Genomic DNA, 22483 nt, shown 5'->3' with positions numbered 1-22483 from the left:
GCGGCGTGTAGAGCGTGGATGCGGGCCTGCCAGCGGTGAGCGTGAGTTGGGGAGGAGGTGCGGCGCGCAGCGTGTGTGGAGTCGTGAACAGGGCCAACTGATCGGAAGCCGATTAAATCGATTGAAAAAGTTGACAACTTTTTCAATAATCGATTATAATCGATTATGTCGATTAGTTGTTGCAGCCCTAAACTGTGCGCAAATGTACCTGGGAGAAGGAATGCAGTTTTAAAAAATGCAAATGGTGGACACACCAGGCAAGAAATATTAAGAGCTGATAAGCTTGGTAGGCAATCTCCGATCCATGGATCACAGAGAAGAGTTCCTTAACATAAGGAAAATGTTCTATAAGGAATTAGATGAGCAAATCTGAAAAACTAGTAGGGAAAATTTGTTCCCAGGACTCCACTTTTACCATTGTAAAAATAATAGTATGTGACAGAAGGTGCAAGAGAATTGGGAGGTGGAACCATTCTGAACTTGAATAAACTGTAAGGTAGGAAAGCTACCAGAGTAGAATCTGCTAGCATAAGAATGTTTGAAAATAAAAGGTCAAGAATAGAAGCCACAGGGAAAACCCAGGTGTGCATTCTTGCAGAAAATAGAAAAAAAACAAACCTTTCAATAAAGTCAACAAAAAACGGCAAAAAATAAAAGTGAACAAGTGGGAGAACTGTTTATTCCAATAAGGGAAAATATGATCTGGCGCAAGTCATTCCAAGAAGGGAAAATATGATCTGGCGCAAGTCATTCCAAGAAGGGAAAATATAATGTGGCGCAAGTCACAAGTGAAGGGGAGTTTTAAATCTTCCCTTAGATCATTTTGTAGATAAGAGGGTACAAGAAAGGTCCAAGAGTCCACAGAAACAGAAAAGACTGTGTACTTGGATCATCAAAATGTTCCTATATGCCCAAGGACGTTTGTACAGCGTTAACCAGGTTGGGAAGTCCAACCTGGTTAATGCTTACTGTTGACAAGTCCCACAACAAAGTGCATGTGGGACTTGTCAACAGCACAATTAAATACAGTATAAAGCTGGCCATACACCTTACAATTATCTGCAGATTTTCTGTGGTCAGATGGAAAAAGTGCAACAGATTCCTCCATCTACACTTAACTGTGTGGATGGAGTAATCTCCACCTGGGCCAATCTGTTGCACTTTTTCCATCTGACCACAGAAAATCTGCAGATAATTGTAAGGTGTATGGGCACCTTAAGCTGGGGTAGATAAACTCCTGAAAATGGGATAGCCATATGGGCTTCAGGTACCTCAACAGGTGTAGGCCCAATAGGGACCGAACTAAATTCTGCCATAAGTGTAGCGAGGATGTGGGTCAAGGACCCTAGCTGACGAAAAAACAAATAGTGGTAGAAACACGAGGCCTAGTAGACCAACCATGGGTATCAGGCTCTGGCAGTGAAGCTGTAGAAGCTGGAGATAAGGACAAACCTATAGGAACAGGTGTCCTAGGATCTACAATGCCAGAATCAAGCTCCTGTGGAAGTGCTTGAAAACACTCCTAGATGTAGCAGGGAAGTTCGGTCATTGGTAACTGTAGAACTGTCCTCCGCCTATGTAATAGACATGTTGCCTTAATCTGTAGACTCAATTAACTGAAGGAAGCAACGTCTAGCATACCTACAACCTGGACAGAAGGTGCAGGCGAGGATTGCAGGTGGCTGGAAGTGATTGATGACCAAAAGTAAAGGGAACAGCAAAGGGTGGAACATGTAATGTGTGTGTGAACAACACTATTCCTAGTGACTGTCGTCAACACAGAGTATCTTAGGCTGAACTTTTATACCAGAAACAATGGGGAAGTGAATAATAAAAAAAAAATAAAAATCCACTTATAGAATGAGAGGTTTTAAACTGCCTATTCTGAGTTGCAGATAAGGGTGCAGGATCAGCTAAAATCTGTTCCACCGTCTAAAGACTGGATAGTAAATCTACCTGTCGTAACTACACAACAGTGATAAGGGACATGTGGTAGAACCCAGTTCGAAGTGCAGTACATAGCAATATAAGAAACCTCAAATAAAACTCAGTGGAGTGAGTAAAGGGCCATTGTGCAAAACATTGGAAAAGCAGTGGAGACAGTGCATACAGGCCTGAGACCACATCCTTGCAAACCGCATTAAAAGAAGATATTTACAAGAGTAAGTCCCAGATGAAGCTCACTGTAAAGTAAGAGAAACCATGATAAGAGCATTCCATACCCAGAGGGAGTGACTGCTATATAGAGTTCAGAGCCTATAGGGGGGCAGAACTTAATATCTGCATTGTACCAAAGGGTTAGGTATAGAACGATATAGCAGAGCCAGGAACACAGAGGATGCTATGAAACCAGAGTGTACTAGGGAGTGATGTATTAACATTTACACAATGAGAGTTCAGAGACTATACCCGCAAATACAATCACTGTTCTGAGACTCAAGCACACCCTACAGCTAACTGACAAAAAACTGGATATACCTGAGGTAGTACCTCTGCTCTAATAATAAGAACACTCTTGGCTAACAGAGCCAGGCACATGAGTCTGGAAAATAGTATAATGTGGAGCAAAGTGTAAAGGAAACATACAAGGATGCCTTCATAATTTCCTGAGATGTATGACACAGGAAAATATTACAGACTGGGTATACTGCAGGTAGTACCTCTGCTCCAATAATGACAGTGCTGTTGACTCAGGCAGAGTATGGAAAATAACAAAATGTAAAGCACAGTATGCAAAGCGAAAATGCAAGACTGACTCCAAGGCAGTGCCAAGTATAAAGCTGGCCATACACCTTACAATTATCTGCAGATTTTCTGTGGTCAGATGGAAAAAGTGCAACAGATTGGCCCAGGTGGCGATTACTCCATCCACACAGTTAAGTGTAGATGGAGGAATCTGTTGCACCTTTTCCATCTGACCACAGAAAATCTGCAGATAATTGTAGTGTATGGCCAGCTTTAAGGTGCCCATACACTGTGCGAGTATCGCACGATAATCGTGGGAAATCCCGCGATCGTACGATAATCGCAAAGTGTATGGAAGACGTGCAACCGTTTTTACTGTACGGTCGCACGTCTTTTGTCTAGGGAGCACACTAGAAAACCAGCCGAGAATCGTACGATTTTCGGCTGGTTTGAACGGTGCTCGGGAGACAAATGCCGAACGGGCCGTTGTGCGCACGCGCACACTGCCCGTTCAGCATTGCAGTCATCGGAAGCCCGCCCCTCAGGGGGGCGGCCTTGGGATGATAGAGAGCACGATTTGCCTGTCCAAGATGGGCAGATCGTACATTTTTTAAATTACTTTACAACCATCGCAAGACTAAGGTCTTGCGATGGTTGTAAAGTGTATGGCCACCTTTAGACGATCCTGATTGCTGCATGAAGAGCTCAGTAGCATGTTAAAGTCTTGATTGAAGAAGAAGCAGGAGGGGAAAGTACCCAACCTCCTAGGACACCAACAAAAAACTGAGCCATGATGATTTGTCTACTCCTAAAAGCAACAATATAACCCAAAAGTTTATGATTTCTTCTGTTCTTGTGTCACTCAATGGATGATATAGAAAATACCTTTACCTGCACTGTTACAAATTATTCACATTAAAAGTATCCCATTCTCTGCATTAATGCAAAAAATGCCCAGTACCTTTCTCTAACCACGCCCCCCACACAAACAAACCTACGGTCAGTCATTTCCTATGACGGGAGCAGGAAGATACTCGGCTTTCCCGGAACTTCCTGGTCTTGAGGTTAAGAACTGAGGGCAAAGAAGCCATAGGCTCCTTCTGCAGTCTAAGTGTGACTATGGGAGCACGGGGCGTGGCTTGCCGCAAGCTGTGTGTGTCTATGGACGTACACAGCTAGCTGCAGGAACAAGCACGCATAGGTCTTCTCAGCAGGCGGCTTCCTGATGGAGACACCCGCACACAGGGAGGGGGGGCTAGCGGTCTCGGGATAACTTATGAACAAGGAAACTAAAATATTTTTTTTTTTAAAGCAATTTCAATCACATCTGGCCCTCTTAATAATAATAATTATTATTATATATTGTAAAAAAAAAAAGAAAGAAAAAGAGGATTAATATCACTTTAAAGCCTATTTGCAGGGACCAAAAAAAAAATCACCTTGGAGCGGGGCTGCCCCCACACTGCAAACATTAAATGCATTTAGGTCTACGGTAGCAGTGCCAAGGACTTTTACTTACCTAATCCCCGCTCTTGCAGACTACAAGACTGCCACCCAGAACCTCTTCCCCCACTAAGCTCTGGTTATCAGAGGCCCAATGACTTTATCAAGTACAATGCAGAGCCCATAGCCCTGCATCAGGTGTAAGAATGCTGAGGGACAGTCCACAAGCTGGAGCATAGGTAAGAAGAGAGCACCGATTGCCAGGGGAGTGGGGATCAGGTAAGTAAAAATTCTATATTGATGTTACCTAAACCTAAATAATAATTTAACCCTTGCAGTTTGGAGGCAGCCCCACTGCAAGAACATCCCCGACCCCACTCCCACAAGTGGAAACAGACTTCAAATTCTGCCTTTTACCTCAGAAACATTAGCATTGAGAGCAGCATTGCTCGACTGTCCATTCATTAAGTCCATTCTTCCAGCACCATTAGTGCTTGCTCCCTCCTTGAAGTGAGCGTTGAATGTTGATCATCTCATCTCCACGGAAGCAGGCGCATCAGCATCATCATCCTAAAAAACAAACACATGCAAGAAAAAAAAAAAAAGTCGGTTAATTCTCATCTCAGATTATAGACCAAATCAATATAAAGCACAATGGTTTGCTTGTAAGTTCTTGTAAATATATCAGAATAGTTAAGAACAAAATCATGGTACCAAGTTTGTATGTCACATGTTCATGATGCATATAGAACCCTCTAGGCTGTAGTCATTAAGTGGCTCATTTTCTTTGACAGTGATTAATGCATTACACTTGCATTTGAATGACAATTTACTGATGGAGCCCCACCTATTGATTTGCCCTGAAACATAAGGAGCAGTAAAGCAAAACCCTGGACAATTAGGCAGTTAGCACAGGCTGTGTTAGAAATAAAAAAAACTGTCCCCACACCAAAACTTAAAATCTCTGCTGAAGCAATGTTTTCTAAATATTAACTCATGTTTCTTTAAAGCTGAAATATATGCAGATATTAAGTCATTTTATCTAGTTAAAAAATGTATTATGAATTTTTTTTTAATGTATACTTACATAGTACTATCAGACATACTATTATCCAGGGGGTGGACTAAATTATATGGACATAAGGAGCTAGGAGGATGTTTTTAGGAGCCAGCTCCATTGTTAACTATAGAAAACCTCAAAAGTTAGGCACAGGCTGTAATTATTAAGCAGCATTGGCTACTCCTGGGATTTGTCTGGCTCTGCTGTAATCACCTGCACAGAAGTAATCATGATGGGAGAGATGGGGCAGCCTTTAAGCTAACCTGGGCTTTACTGCTTTGCACACTGCAAGCTAGCAGCACCACCTGGTGGCAACAGAGTGTTATTCCTTGTAAACAATCATATCCATAACAGATGCTATGGAGTTTGTCCTCATGTCTTGACTAGTTTTGGATGGTAGGCAAAAATTAGAGGCCTGAAGTTAAAAATTAAACCTGGACTGCAGGTATAAATATTTATATATAAAACTTACATTGGTCCAGCCTGGCCCATTACAAGCATGCATATGATATATCTGGTTGGTCCAAGCGCACTCTATAAAGTCGATGGAGCTGCTACACTGCAGATAGCGATCTTCCAAGTACTTCAAGGTGCTGCACTGATAAAATACTAGGAGTTGGTGTACCGAGTGTTCCTGTGTTTTCACAGCCGAGATGAAGCCCCTCAGCACATTGCCATAAAGGACACAGATAAATGCTGTCAGCACTGTAGTAGATCCAGCTACTAGTACTTTTACAGGATCTCTGAGGGTATGCAGATATGGCATATTTATACTTACATTGGACCAAGCGGGAACAATGTACGTATGCATAATTCTTTATACCGCAGGTTCAGCTTTAAATGTACAAGTCTACTTACCTAAAACATTTGTGGAAATAAACACCTACATTCTTGAGCAACAAAAACACATTGAAGCATGATATTCTTATTTTTTCAAACAAAAAATAAGTCGCCAAAATATTTCTGCAACTTTATCCAACCTAATTTTCAATAATAAAAACATGAAATTAATTTTGGTGCACACGGACACACCAAAATCCCCATTTTGTTTTTTTGTGTAAAATATGAAAGAGTAAATAGATATCAAAATGTATTAGGCCTCAAATAGCATGCACCCAAGAACCAGCAACAGACTAGGATGCTCAAAATTTGATATAGGTGATGGTTTTAAAATATATGTGATTGCTGTTCCCCACCTAAGTTTTTTTTTTATTGTTATCCAAGGTAGGAAAAAGGTTAACCCACAAAAACACATTGCAATAATGCAGTGCATATCTTAACTGAATGCTAATTGTGACTAATCAGCTTGTTCAAGCACAGCACATCAGCAACGCACCAAAACGTTCTAATCCTTGAAAAGAGAACTATGGCCATAGTTGGTGTTAGTTCTCTTTTGAGTCACAGGAGGACATTTACTATTGCCCGCTATATGCTGATATTGCAGAGCAGCATTGACAGATGGCTCTGCCTCTCTAGAACCAGAACCAGCTGTGCCCACCCCCTCCCGTCTGCCCCTCGACTCAGCGCTAGAGGATCGGAGAGGGGGGGAATCCCTGGGTGTAGTGGTGACTGACAGTCACTGCTCTCTGCAGGGAGAAGGTCAGCTGTGCGATCAGCAGTTTCTGATCGATCAGTTCTTAGGGCAGGTCCACACCATTTTCCGGACCAGATCTGGAAGGCAGTGCAGTGCGTTTTTTTTATGCATTTCTATGCGTTCCAGTGCATTCCATACCAGCAGTATTTTTCTGGTCTGGAACGGACTGCGGTGGTGTGAACAGAGGCCAGAAATAGCATAGGGATACATTAGGATGCATTTTGGGCCCGGAAACAATCTGGCCTGTAGATGATCTGGATGTGGTGGAAATGGGTCCCTAAGCTATAGAACCGACGTGCGATATCTGCAGTGTCACACCTTGGCTCTAACTATTGGGAAGAGTGTATTTTACTCTCCCCATAGTGCTGCTTTAAGTAGAAGGAAAGGCTGAGAACATGTTAGATTTTTCTTGAAGTCTGTGTCCTTCACTTCCCATTTCCTATATAGGCAACAGAACAAGTGTGGGGAAAATCTAAAAGACACAAGGCAGCATTTAAAATCTATAGAAGTTCGAAACTTTAAAGTCTATAAAAAAAAAAAAAAAATAGACTAGGTTATAGTTCGGCTTTACAATATAACTATGCAGTCTTATGTTTGAATGATGAATGTTGTCCCTCTTATTTAGTTTACCATGCTTGAGTCTAACTTCGCCTTGGGTCAAGGGGTCAGATGTCAACTGAAGTCTGAGAACTGCCTTGACCTCTCAAGTTGCACTCTGAAATTTGGAGATTGTGGCCGATTTACTAATGGCAAATAGGTCTCTCTCTCTCTCTCTTTGCAAGGGAATTCGCACTTTGCAGGGCAAGTTACCCTTAGCTTAGTTAATGTGGTGAAAATTCACTTTCCAAAAAATGCCCAATCACGAGCAAGTGAAATGCATTGTGTTAAAACTGTTTGATGAATGCAAAAAATAACCATTGACTGTCAGAAATTCAGGACTGTTGTGTCCTGTAGTCACTTCCTTTGTTATCTCAAGGAGAAAATAGACTTTCCAATCCTTATTTTGAAACTACAGAACAATTAGTCCTTGGAGCTGACCTATAAACCGGTCGCACAGCTCTTCAATGTGAGAGGGAGATTTGTGGAAATGGAGCAGAGGCAATTCCTATGCTCCTTGGCTCCATCTAGTGGACATACAGCACATTGAATCTCATTCACACAGCAAACAATTTAGAGATCAACCCCTATATTTGTGGAGATAGGAGAGAGTACGCATGGTCTGAGTAGTGCGACAAGAGAAAAATTGGCAGGGCTGATGACACGCAGTCTATAAAAATTCTGTGTCGTCAGCTCACAACAGGACATAGGAGTATGAAGCCGGCCATACACATAGATTTTCTGCAGCTTTTCTATGGTCAGATGGAAAACGTGCAACAGATTGGATGCAGGCATTGTTCAGGTATTTCGAGAGCCAACGGGGCCGACTAGCAGGATACTGAAGCTTGGCCCAGTGAGAGATTCCTCCATCCACACAGTTTAGCGTAGATGGAGGGACCTGTTGCACTTTTTTCATCTGACCATAGAAAATCTGCAGATAATCTATAGGTGCATGGTCAGCTTAGGGATGGATTTCTGCCAGATGAACAGGTATTTCTCTACACTGGCAGGGTCTACAAATTGGTAAAACAAGGGTAAATGTGCAAGTATTGCAGAGATGTACTGTATGTGTTTTTCCCCTAACTTACACACTTGAACTTAATACAGTTTAGCGAATTTAACAAAAAAACAAAAACTGGGCAACATGAGGCATGCTACTGAATTACAGCTAACTGATGGTTATATTGGAACTCATATCATGCTCTTTGGTAACAATTTTGTAGAATGGAGCTTTCAAAAAAACACACAAACTTTCTTATTCAGGAAACAATAGGTAGCGCTTAAAAGGGCTGGATTCCCCCCTCCCCGCTCCGATCCTCCAATGCTGACTGGCGGAACGGACGGGGGAGGGGGCAGGTACAGCTGGCTCTGCCTCTAGGCAGAGCCAGCTGTCACTCACGCAGCTGGGCGGATCCAGACATAATTGTCGGCATCCGCTTCAGCTGCGGCGTCTCAGTATACCGCCAGTTGTAGCTCACGGTATACTGAGCTTAGGGTGACGGGAGGACGCTAGTTTGTGTCCTCCCGTTACCCTAAGGAGAACTGTCTGAGTAGTGCGACAAGAGAAAAATTGGCAGGGCTGATGACACGCAGTCTATAAAAATTCTGTGTCGTCAGCTCACAACAGGACATAGGAGTATGAAGCCGGCCATACACATAGATTTTCTGCAGCTTTTCTATGGTCAGATGGAAAACGTGCAACAGATTGGATGCAGGCATTGTTCAGGTATTTCGAGAGCCAACGGGGCCGACTAGCAGGATACTGAAGCTTGGCCCAGTGAGAGATTCCTCCATCCACACAGTTTAGCGTAGATGGAGGGACCTGTTGCACTTTTTTCATCTGACCATAGAAAATCTGCAGATAATCTATAGGTGCATGGTCAGCTTAGGGATGGATTTCTGCCAGATGAACAGGTATTTCTCTACACTGGCAGGGTCTACAAATTGGTAAAACAAGGGTAAATGTGCAAGTATTGCAGAGATGTACTGTATGTGTTTTTCCCCTAACTTACACACTTGAACTTAATACAGTTTAGCGAATTTAACAAAAAAACAAAAACTGGGCAACATGAGGCATGCTACTGAATTACAGCTAACTGATGGTTATATTGGAACTCATATCATGCTCTTTGGTAACAATTTTGTAGAATGGAGCTTTCAAAAAAACACACAAACTTTCTTATTCAGGAAACAATAGGTAGCGCTTAAAAGGGCTGGATTCCCCCCTCCCCGCTCCGATCCTCCAATGCTGACTGGCGGAACGGACGGGGGAGGGGGCAGGTACAGCTGGCTCTGCCTCTAGGCAGAGCCAGCTGTCACTCACGCAGCTGGGCGGATCCAGACATAATTGTCGGCATCCGCTTCAGCTGCGGCGTCTCAGTATACCGCCAGTTGTAGCTCACGGTATACTGAGCTTAGGGTGACGGGAGGACGCTAGTTTGTGTCCTCCCGTTACCCTAAGGAGAACTATGGGGAAAAGCCCTGACCCCCATAGTTCTCCTTTAATTTCTTTCACTTGTTTTACAGCATTTGCAATTTTCTATTAAATGTGTCCATTAAAGTATTCCGTATCTGGAATCACAACCAAAGGCCTTTTTATGAAGGAACGGCAAAATGAGATTGATTCAACAGGGTAAACCTCCACTCACTAACTAGACGGATTAAGTTAATTTAGGTTTATGTCCATGCTGCTCTCTCCCTCTCCAAACACTTCCCTGGCTCCCTGCAATCACGATATTACAGCTGTACTGCTGGCGGGAGGGTTTAATCTCTGCAGCTGGAGGATTAGAGCGCACACTGACCACCCAGCGCTGAACTGCACACACTACGACCCACTTTCATTCAGATACATCATGAACAACATTTTAGCTCCAACACACAAAAAGAGAAACATGTGTATACAAAGTAGAAAAAGACAGACATGTAGATGAGAGAAGCTGGATGTAGATTCTAAACTGTTTTTGGGCCTGTCTTGAGAGGCTTTAGGCTTGTGTCTGGCAGCAGTTGAAGACACCTCTGACAGCCAGAATTAATGAACAAGTGCATTCAACCTGTTTCAAGCGGGATTGACATTCCCATAGACTTGTATTGGAACGCAAAACCCATCTGACGTGAACAAAAACCTGCAGACACAGGCTTTTAGTAAAGCGGGTTATATGATGTATGCATTTCAGCCAATTCTTGATGAACCGGCTAAAATTTGCACAGTGGGTGGCCCTGTTGCCACCCTTCCGTCTGGCATGATAAGAGGATCGAAGAAGCCGGATGGAAAATCTTCAGATGACAAGTCAGCTGCCATCACTGTTCGGGAATACTGACAGTGGCACTCCCACCTCTTTCAGAATACCTAGCACACAGCGGGAGATTTGCTCATGTTGTTTAGCGTGGATGGAGGAATCTGTTATATTTTTTTCGTTCAGCCCGCTGGTTGAATGAAAAAAAAAAAAATATAACTGTGAATACTCTGCTTAAATCAGCCCTTTTGTTTCCATGTAAACCTCACAAAATTGTATGAATGAGGAGGCAGCCGATCTTTTTACAACATCATTGGGCTCTGCTCCTTGCTTTGCAGTGTTACACAATGGTTGTGCACTACTGTTCCATCAAGTGCAAGTTGAGGAGTTGGTCAACCCACTGAAACAATGCACACTCCTAGTAGTGGATATCGTATGCAATACCCAATCCACAAATGTAGAAGAAAAAACATTGAGGCTGGATTCACACCTTTGTGTTTTTGCTTGAAAAGAGTACCATTGAGAGTCGCTACACCATACCAAACCTTGTTATTATTGAACTTGTATTGATATTTCACAGGAGATATAACTAGAGCCAGCTGAGTCAGAGATGAAACGAGCCTATTATTAAAATAAAGATCCTTATCCTGGCGTGTCAGCTTTTTCAGTTAAGTTGGCTGTCTTTTAAAGTGACATTAAAATACATTCAACTACCCTATTACCAAAAATGTATCATATTTGTGTATCACTCAGCTGGAGATCCTCAAATCATCTTTGAATTGGTGCCGACACTGTCCTTCCTTCTGGAGGGTGGCTACTTTTGTCCCCCATGGTTCCTGTGTGTGTTATAAAGTACCCATCGCTCCTGTGATGGACTACAATCTCATGTTTTGCGTGCTAATTTGTATTGAGATTGTAGTCCATCACAGGAGTGATCTTGGTGCGGTGGCTACTTTACAACACACACACAGGGGCCATGGGGAACAAAAGTAGTCACCCTCCAGTAGAAAGGACAATGCCAGCATGAATTCAGAGATGATTTGAGGATCTATAGCTGAGTGGTACACAAATAAGATACATTGTTGGTAATAGTTAAGGTACTTCAAAGCATTTTTAAGATTTAACATCTGAGTTTAGTGTCACTTTAAGAAGGGACATAATGGGAAGAATTTATCAAAACTGGAGCAGATTTACACTGCAGCCAGTATCATTTTCAAATGTTACATGAGCAAAACTGAAGAGAGATGCTGATTGGTTGCTATGGGCAACTGCTCCAGATTCTGTTTGCTCCAGTTTTAATAAATTCCCCCCAATGTCTTTATAAATCAAACTTTGTAACACTTAAGTGAACATAAACCCAATGATTTTCTCTTATAGCTAGCTTTTGGTCTGGTAAACATATAACAAAACACTTAAGTGGTATCTGTTCGATAGGCTACAGAATGTAAATCCAATGAGCTTGTAACTCTGCTGCACTGAAATCTTGAGCAATGCCATCAGCCCTGCCCATTTAACCTCTGCCAGCTACAAAACATCACCCCCTATGTTATGGAGATGAGGAGAGGGATACAGTAGTCCTAATGAGCAGCAAGCAGCCAATGACGACAAAGCAGATTCCCTATATATACACACAATACAGTGGGTGAGTGTTGTCACACAGACAGGAAATGTGTTGCTGGCCGGTGGTAAAAAAAACACAAAAACGAAAACAAATGCAGCCAGCACATCTAAGGACTGGTAAGCTGCAACACATTACATCTTTGTTCTTGGGTTTAGATAAATGTTAAGACTTTATTAGCCAAGTCTTTTATGTAGTTACTTCTAAAAGGTCTTACAGCTTGAGAAGAAATGCTTGTGTCCTGACAACATTCTATATGGTGAGGCCCTTACTCCCTGTGTGGAAACAGTGATCTCTTTGCAGGTCCGACACACCCCATAGCAAGCCAAAGCCAGAGCTACTCAATCAGCAGGCAGCATGAACTTTGTTGACTGCAGTGGGCCCTAGACCTCTGCAGAGAGACCACAGGTCCCAATCTCTAGCTGCTGCCGGGGGACAGGTATTCTACTCCAGCTGCGGTTGCTTTAGAAAGAAAACAAAATCTAAAAAGGTGCCCATACACTGTACGATTATCGTACGAGAATCGCGGGAAATCCCGCGATCGTACGATAATCGCAAAGTGTATGGAAGGCGTGCGACCGTTTCTACTGTACGATCGCACGTCTTCTGTCGAACAAGCAGGCTGGAAAACCCGCCGAGAATAGTACGATTCTCGGCGGGTTAGTGGCGTGCTTGTACAACAACTGCCCATTCAGCATTGCAGTCATCGGAAGCCGGCCCCTCAGGGGGGCGGGCTTGTGATGATCGCAAGTACGATCTGCCTGTCCAAGATGGGCAGATCGTACGTTTTTAAAATTACTTTGCAACCCTAGCAAGACAAAAGCCTCGCGAGGGTTGTACAGTGTATGGCCACCTTAAGACATGGAACACCTTTTGTTTTGATGCCCCTGGAATGTATCAAGCTGATCAAAACTAAAAGGCTCAAAATGGCGTTAACTTTTTTTTTTGGTTAAGTTTTCCCACCATGAAATATGTAACCAGGAAAGACTGCAGCTTTTAAAATTAAGGATTTAAGAACTGGTTACAAAACATAAAAATACAAAAGCCAAGCACCGGTCACGCAACACTTCCATCAATAAACCTAACAGACTCTGCCTACAAGTGTTCAACACACAGCCAGGAGGCACCATCTAATGACTCTGTAGGAAAAACATTTAGAAAAGGCAAAGACAATCCATAATTTAGAGTCACTGAAGCTAATAGTGGAGCTTCAACATACAACTAATGAAATCCCAGACAGCCTTTTTGTAACGGACTGTCACATCAGTATTCTGTGGATGGCATTCTCCAGTCCTTTTCTGCCATCTCATCAATCTAAAAATCGAGCCAATTTCCGCAGAAGATTAAAATAACCAAATCAACGAATTAGAATAAAAATCAATCACTATCAATCCATGACACAAAGCAGTTTTAAGCCCTCATTCACACGGGTAACAGCCGGCCCGTTGCATGCATTCAACAAGTACCTTAACTATTTAAAAAAAATGTATCTTATTTGTGTATCATGTGACTGTAGATCCTCAAATCATCTCTGGTGCTGACACTGTCCTTCCTTCTGGAGGATGGCTACGTTTGTTCCCCATGATCCCTGTGTGTTGTAAAGTAGCCATCGCTACAAGCTCGCTCCCGTGATAGACTACAATCTCAATATAAATTAGTAAACTAAATGCGAGATTGTAGTCCATTGCAGAAATTATCTTGGAGTGGTGGGTACTTTACAACACACACAGGGACCATGGAGTAGAAAAGTAGCCACCCTCCAGAAGCAAGGACAGTGTCAGCACCAATTCAGAGATGATTGGAGGATTTACACAAATAAGATGCATGTTAATAGTTAAGGTACTTGAATTAATTGTCAAGATTTAACTCCTGAGTTTAGTGTAACTTTAAGACTTAATGAGGGGAATATATAAAAACAGGAGCGGACCAAATCTAGGAGCAGCTGTGCAATGCAACTAGCTTCCTTAAGTTTTGTTTAGTCAAGATTTTAAAATGAGAGGCTGATTGGTTGCCATGGGCAACTGCTCCAGGTTTTGTCTGCTCCAGTGTTGATAAATTCCCTTCAATGTCTTTTTAAATTATATATTTTTTAACACTTAAGTGTACATAAACCCAAACAACTATTTTCTCTTGCTTGCTAGCTTTTGGTCTGTTAAGGTACTTGAATGCATTTTTAAGATTTATCTCCTGATTTTAGTGTCACTTTAATGCAATGTGCATTAATGTAGCGCACCAGAATGCAAAGGTCTGAATGAAACCTAACAGAAATACCTACATGCCTTATTTTAACATCCGTCCCTCCAGAATACACACCTTCCACCAGGCAATATCCTGGGTCTGCCAACAAGTCGCTCAGGCAGCAGTCTTTACATTATGGAATGAGGGCAGGACGTATATCTATGAGAAAGTTGCAGCATTTCAGGAAAGCTCATTTCTCTGCTGCACAGATATTACCAATTAAAAGGTATTATTATACTTATGCTGTCAGCTCTGATACAGCTTTAGATTTTTGCACTGGTTGACTTTAAATTATTTAAACTAAATGGTGATCTCAGCATTACCACAAACTTAGCAAAACCAAACAATTTCAACCAATTAGATAACATATGGATAGCGGCTCCCAAATTGGCAGGCAAACAAAACCATCACTCACAATGCTAAACCACTAATTTCCCTTTTACACCGAAAACATTATATAATAATACCACTGATCAGCATACGACTGTAACCTAGGAATAATATTCACAAAAAAAAGAGCAGCCACATGTATCATCTACAATAGAAGGCCTTTCAGAGCCTTTTTTTAATCTTATTTTCAGACTTTGAGTTTTGCCTTTTTCTAATTTTATTTTTTTGAATTTCAGAACTAACAAAACTCCCATACAACTTTTGGTGTTTCCGGTTGATCAAACCAATAAGTAAACAAGTGGAAAATGTGTACCCAGGTTGTAAACAAAACATTTCAGTAATTATACACACACACACGGTATATATTTTTGGGGGACTGAACAAATGTTTCCTTTTTGTATCCAAGTTGTCAGCTAAAGATTCTGAAAAAGTCTGGACAAACATGCCCTATATGATTCAAGTCCAAGAACAGGAAACATCCTGCTAGGGACTTTTCAAAAGATTTGATCACTGTGCAAGAGCATCCAGATAAGTAACATTTGATCCTTTGTTCCGGATATTTGTTTTTTTTAAGGGCCCGGCTTTAAAATATGACCAGTTTTCCTATTTGCCAAACTGCGGACAGGCTGGGTTTAAGTCGAACTCATGTTTAACCCCAAACCAAAGCTAATACCCATTTACTATCAGGTAGGCCAGTATTCTGACTGTGATTTTAGACACACTGTCATAGCAGCCAGTTTGTCCATGTATTACCAGAATTTAGTGTTACCGTGCCGTCTGTCACCATCAAACCATGCCCCTAAAAAGTTTGGTATTTTGGCCTTTGCACGGTCTGGGGAAATGTGCTACTCCCCTTCAAAATCTCAGGCTCACATGTTTACAAAGGTTTCCAGGTCGAACTACTGTATGTCTTTATTTTGGTACCTTAATTTTAACACAAGAATCACACTTCAGCTTTTTCTGGACTTTATGAGGGAATACAATACTCATGAAGAAAGCATGAGGTTGCTGACTAATTAACCGTGAGCCATTGTTTGTAACAGCCTTGAGTTTCCATGGAAGTTAGTGCACTATAGAAGGCGCCCAGGCTCATTTGCAAGCATTGAGAAGGAACCTTTATATGGCTGTGACAAAAAATGCACAAGAGGTTGTGTACGCACACACACTCGGCCCAAGAGCCAAGTCCCACCAGCAGCTGAATCTTACTTCCCATTCATGCTCGGAGATCTTGACAGAGTGGCCTCTCTGTCACAACTGATTCCCGGACCAACGTCATCCTTACAACTGTGCGCTCTTTCCCAGTGCATTCCCACAACAGGCATTTCATTACTCTGTTCATTGGAGGAATTCTCTGCATTTTCCACTGAGTTCATGTAACCATCACACACAAGCTGCTTTATGCAGCTGTACATGAGCTTAACTTCAGATAGGAAGGAATGTAAGCTCAAAACAATGAAATAACTAGATTTATGAAATCACTTCAACTGATTTTAGATTTTGTAATTTTAGGCTAGGATAGGCAAAAATCAGTATGTGAAGGACTTGAGACGCTTTTTTTTTTAGCGGATAAAGAAAATTGAATGTTAATAAATTCTCTATGGAGCTGTATGTTTCCTCTAAAATGACTGAACATCTACAGCGTTATTTAAAACGGCAAAAAGCAATATGCACATTGCATTAACCCATACCAGGCTTCTCAGCCTTTACTACTCAGGATGCACAGATAATGGTTTTGCAGTATCGAGTACCAATATATTTTTTTTGGTGCTCGCAGATACTGAATACAGATACCGGAAGTCCCATTAAGGAAGCCGGGCCTCATGTAATGACTCACTGACCGGCTTTCTGATTAGACAGCGAGCCAGCTTCATGCTTCCTTGTCGCCAGGTGCCAATCAGGAAGCCGGGCGGCGAGTCATGGCACGAATCGTGACAGCAAGTAACGAGGGAGCATGGAGCCAGCTTCCCAGCCATGACACCAAGTGACGAGGGAGCATGGAGCCAGCTTCCCAGCCAATCAAGAACCTGGGCAGCATGTAATGACTCGCTGCTCAGCTTCCTGATATCAGAAGTTCTGGTATCGGGAGAAGTATTTGGCCGAGTACTCACCCAAATACTCGGTATCTGCACCGATACTAGTAACTGTGTATCCCTATTTACTACTCAACTTTAAACTGAATTATTGGTTGCTATAGGTGTCCAAACTCTTTTTGGACAGCGTGCATTAGAACCTCTGTTACATTTTTATCACTATCTGAAATGTACTCCATTCTTCTGTTGACCATTATTACCAGGACAGAAAATGCTAGATTTTTGTCATGAGAACAGGATAGAATGGGATCTCTAATAGGGACACAAAAAAAGCTAAATATTCCTTTTAGATAAACATGCTACATGGCTGGGCACTGTGGCAGAGTGTCAGCAGAGGGCATATTGATTGACAAACCAGTCTGTAGACAATGTTGCTTGGTCAAGTGATCACTCACAAGCAAGAAGTCCATTTTTTAAACAGCTGGGTAAAAGTAAGAATATCTGACACAAAAATGTGCACCATTCACTGGCCATGTGAACTCTCAAGGGTGTATGTATGTATGTATGTATGTATGTATGTATGTATGTATGTACCTATGAAAGCAAGTGGCTATTTATCCCTTTCACAGCCAAGCCCTCCGGAACGCTTTTAACCTCAGCTGTTTTTTATTTTCAACTGCAATTTTTAAAGATTGTTAAAGACACCCCAAACCATATATTTTGTTAAAAAAAAAAAAAAAAAAAAACTGTAAATAAGCCACTTATGTTAAAAATTGTTTGTGCGCTGTGTTGGTGTGTGTGTTGTGATTAACTGTGCACCTGTATATTTTATCACAACACACAGCAATGCGTCACAATGCTTTGCCATGCCCCGCCACACAGTTTAATTGAAATTAATTTAAAAAATCAAGCACTGCAATGCGTTTTAACAATGCACTGCAGCGCATGGCGTACACCGCAATATGGTGCACGTGTGTGTGTGTGTGTGTGTGTGTGTGTGTGTGTAGGAGGGGGGGGGGTTTGATTTTTTTGTTTTTTTATTATTACGTTTTTTTTATTACTTTTACTTTTAGGGACTTTGGGGAAATGTCAGGGGTCTAAACAGACCCCTGACATTTCCCTTTTGAAATAGAAAAAGAACTAGAGTCCTCGATCTCTTTCAGCAGCCTCTGTTATGAATGAATAGAAAGCACTCAGTACAGAGGCTTCCCATTCATTCACAAACTGTGAATGGGTAGAAAGCCTCTGTACGGAGTGCTTCTGCCCATTCAGAAACTCATGAACGAACAAGAAGTGATGTAAAGCACTTCCTGTTCATTCATAACTGGGGACCCATAGTACTGTGTCTCCCCAGTTGTTTACAAACACTGGAGTGAACAGCAATCACTCCAGCGTGTGCTCTGCACACAGAGGATCAGTAAATATCAGATATTTACCAATCCTCCGCTCCGTTACGCACAGAGCCGCTGTCATCCTGAAACTGACCAGATAACAGCGGCTCCTCTCTCTCGCTCTCTCCTGACAAGCAGCTCACTTATAAAAAGGAACCATGAGCTTACAGCAAAACTAAAGCCACCGACGTATGGCATACTGACGTGGCCAGCTGCAAGCGGTTGTGTTCCGCCGTATATGCCATATGTCGGAAGCAGCAAAAGAGTTAATTGGTAATGAATGCTCAAGCCCTAAAGCTGGACAGACTTGAAAGGATTACCTCACCAGGTCAAAAATCAAATGCTATTAATGCCTTGAAGTGTGCGTAAAACCATTTTTTTTTTGTTTTTCTGTTCTGGATAGCGTGTTGAAAGCCCCATAAAGTTTTATTGCCGCTTGTGTCCTTGGTGGATCCTCTATTTGTCTTGAAACTAAACCAAAAAATTGTTTGGTCACAGGAGCAGGAATAGAAGGGAAATTTTGCAATACAGGTACTTGTTCCACTCACAAAAAGTCGTAGGCTACATTCACACACGGTGGCTGGGGATCCTGCGGCAAGAACCTACAGATCTGTGTTCATACAGATGCAGCCGCTGTACCTGTTCAAGTTAATGACAGGCTGACAGCGGACACATCCCCCAGCAGCAGTTCAAATGTTATCGTTCATGGAATGATTACCTGCAGTTTCGGGATAGAGGATTGTCCCTGGACACAATCTGTCTGCCTGTCAAAAAAATTCAAATTGTTCTATTGCTTGTGCATTTGACATTATCTTTAAGGATTGTTCAAAGTCAGAGGGTTGCCCAATATCTCTGCAATTGTCATTTTCAGACAAATGTTCAGAACTCTGACATCGCATTTGAATCCTTAGGTATGATTGCAATAAAAGTCAATAACCAGTTATAAAATACTAGCACATGGCAGAAATCATTTTAAAATAAAATGGCAATATTTTATTATCAATTCATGTCAGTTTGGGCAAATTTCCTGAAACGTAAGCCAGTGACAGGGTGTCGCTGAATGAGCATTGAGATCTGCCCCTAATTACTTCTAAATGCCAATATAATGTTGCTGGGTAACAGCACAAAAAACAGTGTAAAGAATTATATAAAAGTCAATTGCACAGTGTTTGCTTTTCCATCAACCAGCATGATACTAGTATAAACGAAGCACCAACTTCATTTGGAAATCTCATCATCATTCTACTCATAAATCACCCAAGAAACCTGTCACACCTTTCTACCTCATAATGCAGAAATGTAACACAAGATAATCAAACATAAGCATGTTTGCAGTAAAAGTCAATAATCGGTTATAATAAAAAGGTTATCATTAGAGGCGTCCACTTCACTTAAGATGTACACCTCACATCCTTGTTCAGTATCTTTTTGTCAACAGCTAAGGAATTCTCATTTTTTACTGCACTACCTGCTACCCGAGATTGCACCTATTGTGGTGTCAACTCTACTCTGCCAGCAAATGGGGGAGAGGGTACTAAAGAATGCAGTCTAAATTTAACATACACCGGTCCTCGATTTTTTTAAAGATCACCAACTAGATTGCAAAAATGCCACCAGCAAAGTCTGTGCAAGTGTATGAGCTCTGTGCTTCTATTCCTTGCTATTCAGCCATTTGTTCCTATGCAGTTCCTAAATAAAAGCTTGTACTCAGGTCAGTAGGGATTAAGAGTACAGAGCACGTGCGAGGGTCTGGCCAGATATATATTGTGACAGAACAACTGTCCTGGATTCTGGATCAGGGACAGGTGAGTAAGGGGGGAACATTACTATAGAAGTGGAACTGCTCCAGAGATAGTTACATTTTAATGGATTCATTTAAGTGACACTATACTTTGTGTTGTAAAAGTAGTCACCGCTCCAAGCTCACTCCTGTGACAGACTACAATCTCAATACAAATTAGTAAACTAAACATGGGATTGTAGTCCATCACAGGAGTGAGCTTGGAGCGGTGACTACTTTACAACACACATAGGGAACATGGGGAACAAAAGTAGCCCCCCTCCAGAAGGAAGGACGGTGTCAGCATGAACTCAGATGATTTGAGGGTCTACAGCTGAGTGATACACAAATGAGATACATTTTTGTAGGGTTTGTGAATGCATTTTTACGATTAAAGTGATATTAAAGCCACATTTTTTTAAAATTTCTCCTTTGCTGGAGGTTGTTTTTTTTTTTTTCTTTAAAAGTTTTTCATTCCTCGTTTTCTAGTGGGTCCCCCGCCATGTTCTTCCCCCTGGCCAGGTGCCACCATCGTTCTAATGGAGGCGCCCGTGCGTCCATAGACACACACAGCCCTGTGGCAGGCCACGCCCCTTCCCTCTTTGATTGATGGCAGAAGGAGCCTATGGCTTCTCTGCCATCAGTATCCTCCCCCTGCAACCCGGAAGTTCGGGGAACGGAGGATTGCTTCGGGACCTGCGGCGGGGACGAGTGCAGCTGACAGGCAAAGTGTACGGGAGACTAAGGGGGACTGTGGTAGAAAAAAAAGGTGCTGGGCCGTTTTTACCCTAATGCAGAAAATACATTAAGGTAAAAAATGCCCAGACCTTAATACTACTTTAAATGTTACTAGGCAAGTTATTTCTTTGTATAAGGCAACACAGGAAGAAATGTCAGCCTATTTACACTTTTACTGTGCTTTGTTTTATTTTATATTGTACCTTATACTTTGTGTTGTGAATCATGATATACGTGTACCACATTGGAACTGCATTATGTTATGTGTGTACATCTTAACAAAAAATACAAATAAATAAAACTGGCCACAGACGGAAGATAGATAATGCAGCCATAATGTTTAAAATTCAGAAGTAGTGAACATGACGTGCAGCATCAGTCTTGAAGTGGAGCTCAAACACTTTTTTGCACTGCCCCTTGGGAATGCATGGAAACTCTTATTTAAAATGGAATAAGAGGGTAACAAGGTGTAATGTCTAAAACTACTTAGTAAGTTGCAGGAATACACCACCGTGCACACAGTCACACATATATTACAAAAGGTAAAAAAAAAAAAAAAAAGTTCAAACAGAAAATAAAAATGACAGGAAACATGAAAAATGAAAATGACAGGAAACATGAAAAATGAATGTCAGGAAGCAAAAACATAAAATATTTCAACAAGCATATCCTACAGGAGTCACAACATGACTTGGTTTATATTGTCACCATGGGGAGCAGGGAATATCAGAAAGCTGCAATGGCCTCTGATTATGAGGCATCCTGTGTTTGTGCTCTATAGACAAAAAAATAAAAAAGCTGTTCCCACTCCAAACAAAATCCACATTTGTCCACAATGCTTCTTTGTGTCCCAAGAAAGTCGATCGCTGCAAGCTATCACCACTTCAATTCCTTAAAGCAAACCGGTCAGCCATTTAAAGTGCTGCCTAAATGGCCTTATTGCCTGCACTGACTTGAATTGTTCTCATTACTATTCCCAAATGGATTAGTGTCAATATCAATGACAATTTCAAAGTGCTCTACACGCAGTACATAGCCTAAAATGCTCTGTAAGATAAGTACTACCAGCACAGTAAATAAATGAGTGGGAAATTACAAACTGAAGAGATTAGAGAATGGAAGCATGGACTATGTTTAAAGCGGAGGTGCAAACACTCATCTTGTGAATTTACATTGCACCATCAATGTTTATTTTCAATCAATAAAACATCTAAAATACTTCAGATTCTTTACTGCAAAACATTACTATTAAAGTGGGGCCTTTACTGATACACTGAGAAAGTCATGCTTGTGGCCTGAACCTATGTGCAGCTAGAAATAATTATAAGAGCAATGTTTCACAGATTTTAATGTACCCCTGCAATGCAAGGGTTAAGGGTTTGTTTTCGTCTAGAAAAAATACTGACCTGATCCTCAGAGGCAGCTTACTCTTAGGGCTTGTTCACACCATGCCAGGTCATGTCCAGAGCAGAACAGTTTGTTCCTGGACCAAATAAGCATCCCAATGTATCCCTATGTTATTTCTGGGCTCTGTTCACACCAGCGCAGTCTGTTTCGGCCCACACACACGAAAAAAAAAAAAAAAGTGCTGCTCCTCTCTATTTCTCTGGTCTGGAATGCACGGAAAAGCACCAAAACGCATACAAATGCATGGAACTCACTGGACTGTACCTGAAGCCCAATTAA

General features: G+C 41.7%; 1 protein-coding gene across 1 annotated transcript in view; it reads right to left on the bottom strand.

The window, feature by feature from the left end:
* Positions 1-22252, bottom strand: part of RALGPS2 (Ral GEF with PH domain and SH3 binding motif 2) — a 143023-nt gene extending 120771 nt beyond the window's left edge. The window contains exons 1-2 of the mRNA XM_018575286.1: positions 22243-22252; positions 4546-4698 (exon numbers count right to left, since the gene is read on the bottom strand). Of these exons, the coding sequence (XP_018430788.1) occupies positions 4546-4602 (57 nt within the window). The 5' untranslated portion in view covers positions 4603-4698; positions 22243-22252. The remainder of the gene's footprint in view (positions 1-4545; positions 4699-22242) is intronic.
* Between the last annotated feature and the right edge of the window lie 231 nt (positions 22253-22483).

The sequence above is a fragment of the Nanorana parkeri genome, unplaced genomic scaffold (assembly GCF_000935625.1).
Source record: "Nanorana parkeri isolate BGI_ZX_2015 unplaced genomic scaffold, ASM93562v1 scaffold52, whole genome shotgun sequence".
In the NCBI taxonomy this organism is placed as follows: domain Eukaryota; kingdom Metazoa; phylum Chordata; class Amphibia; order Anura; family Dicroglossidae; genus Nanorana; species Nanorana parkeri.
Note: the sequence above shows the minus strand (reverse complement) of the source record. Positions and strands in the feature narration are given on the sequence as shown.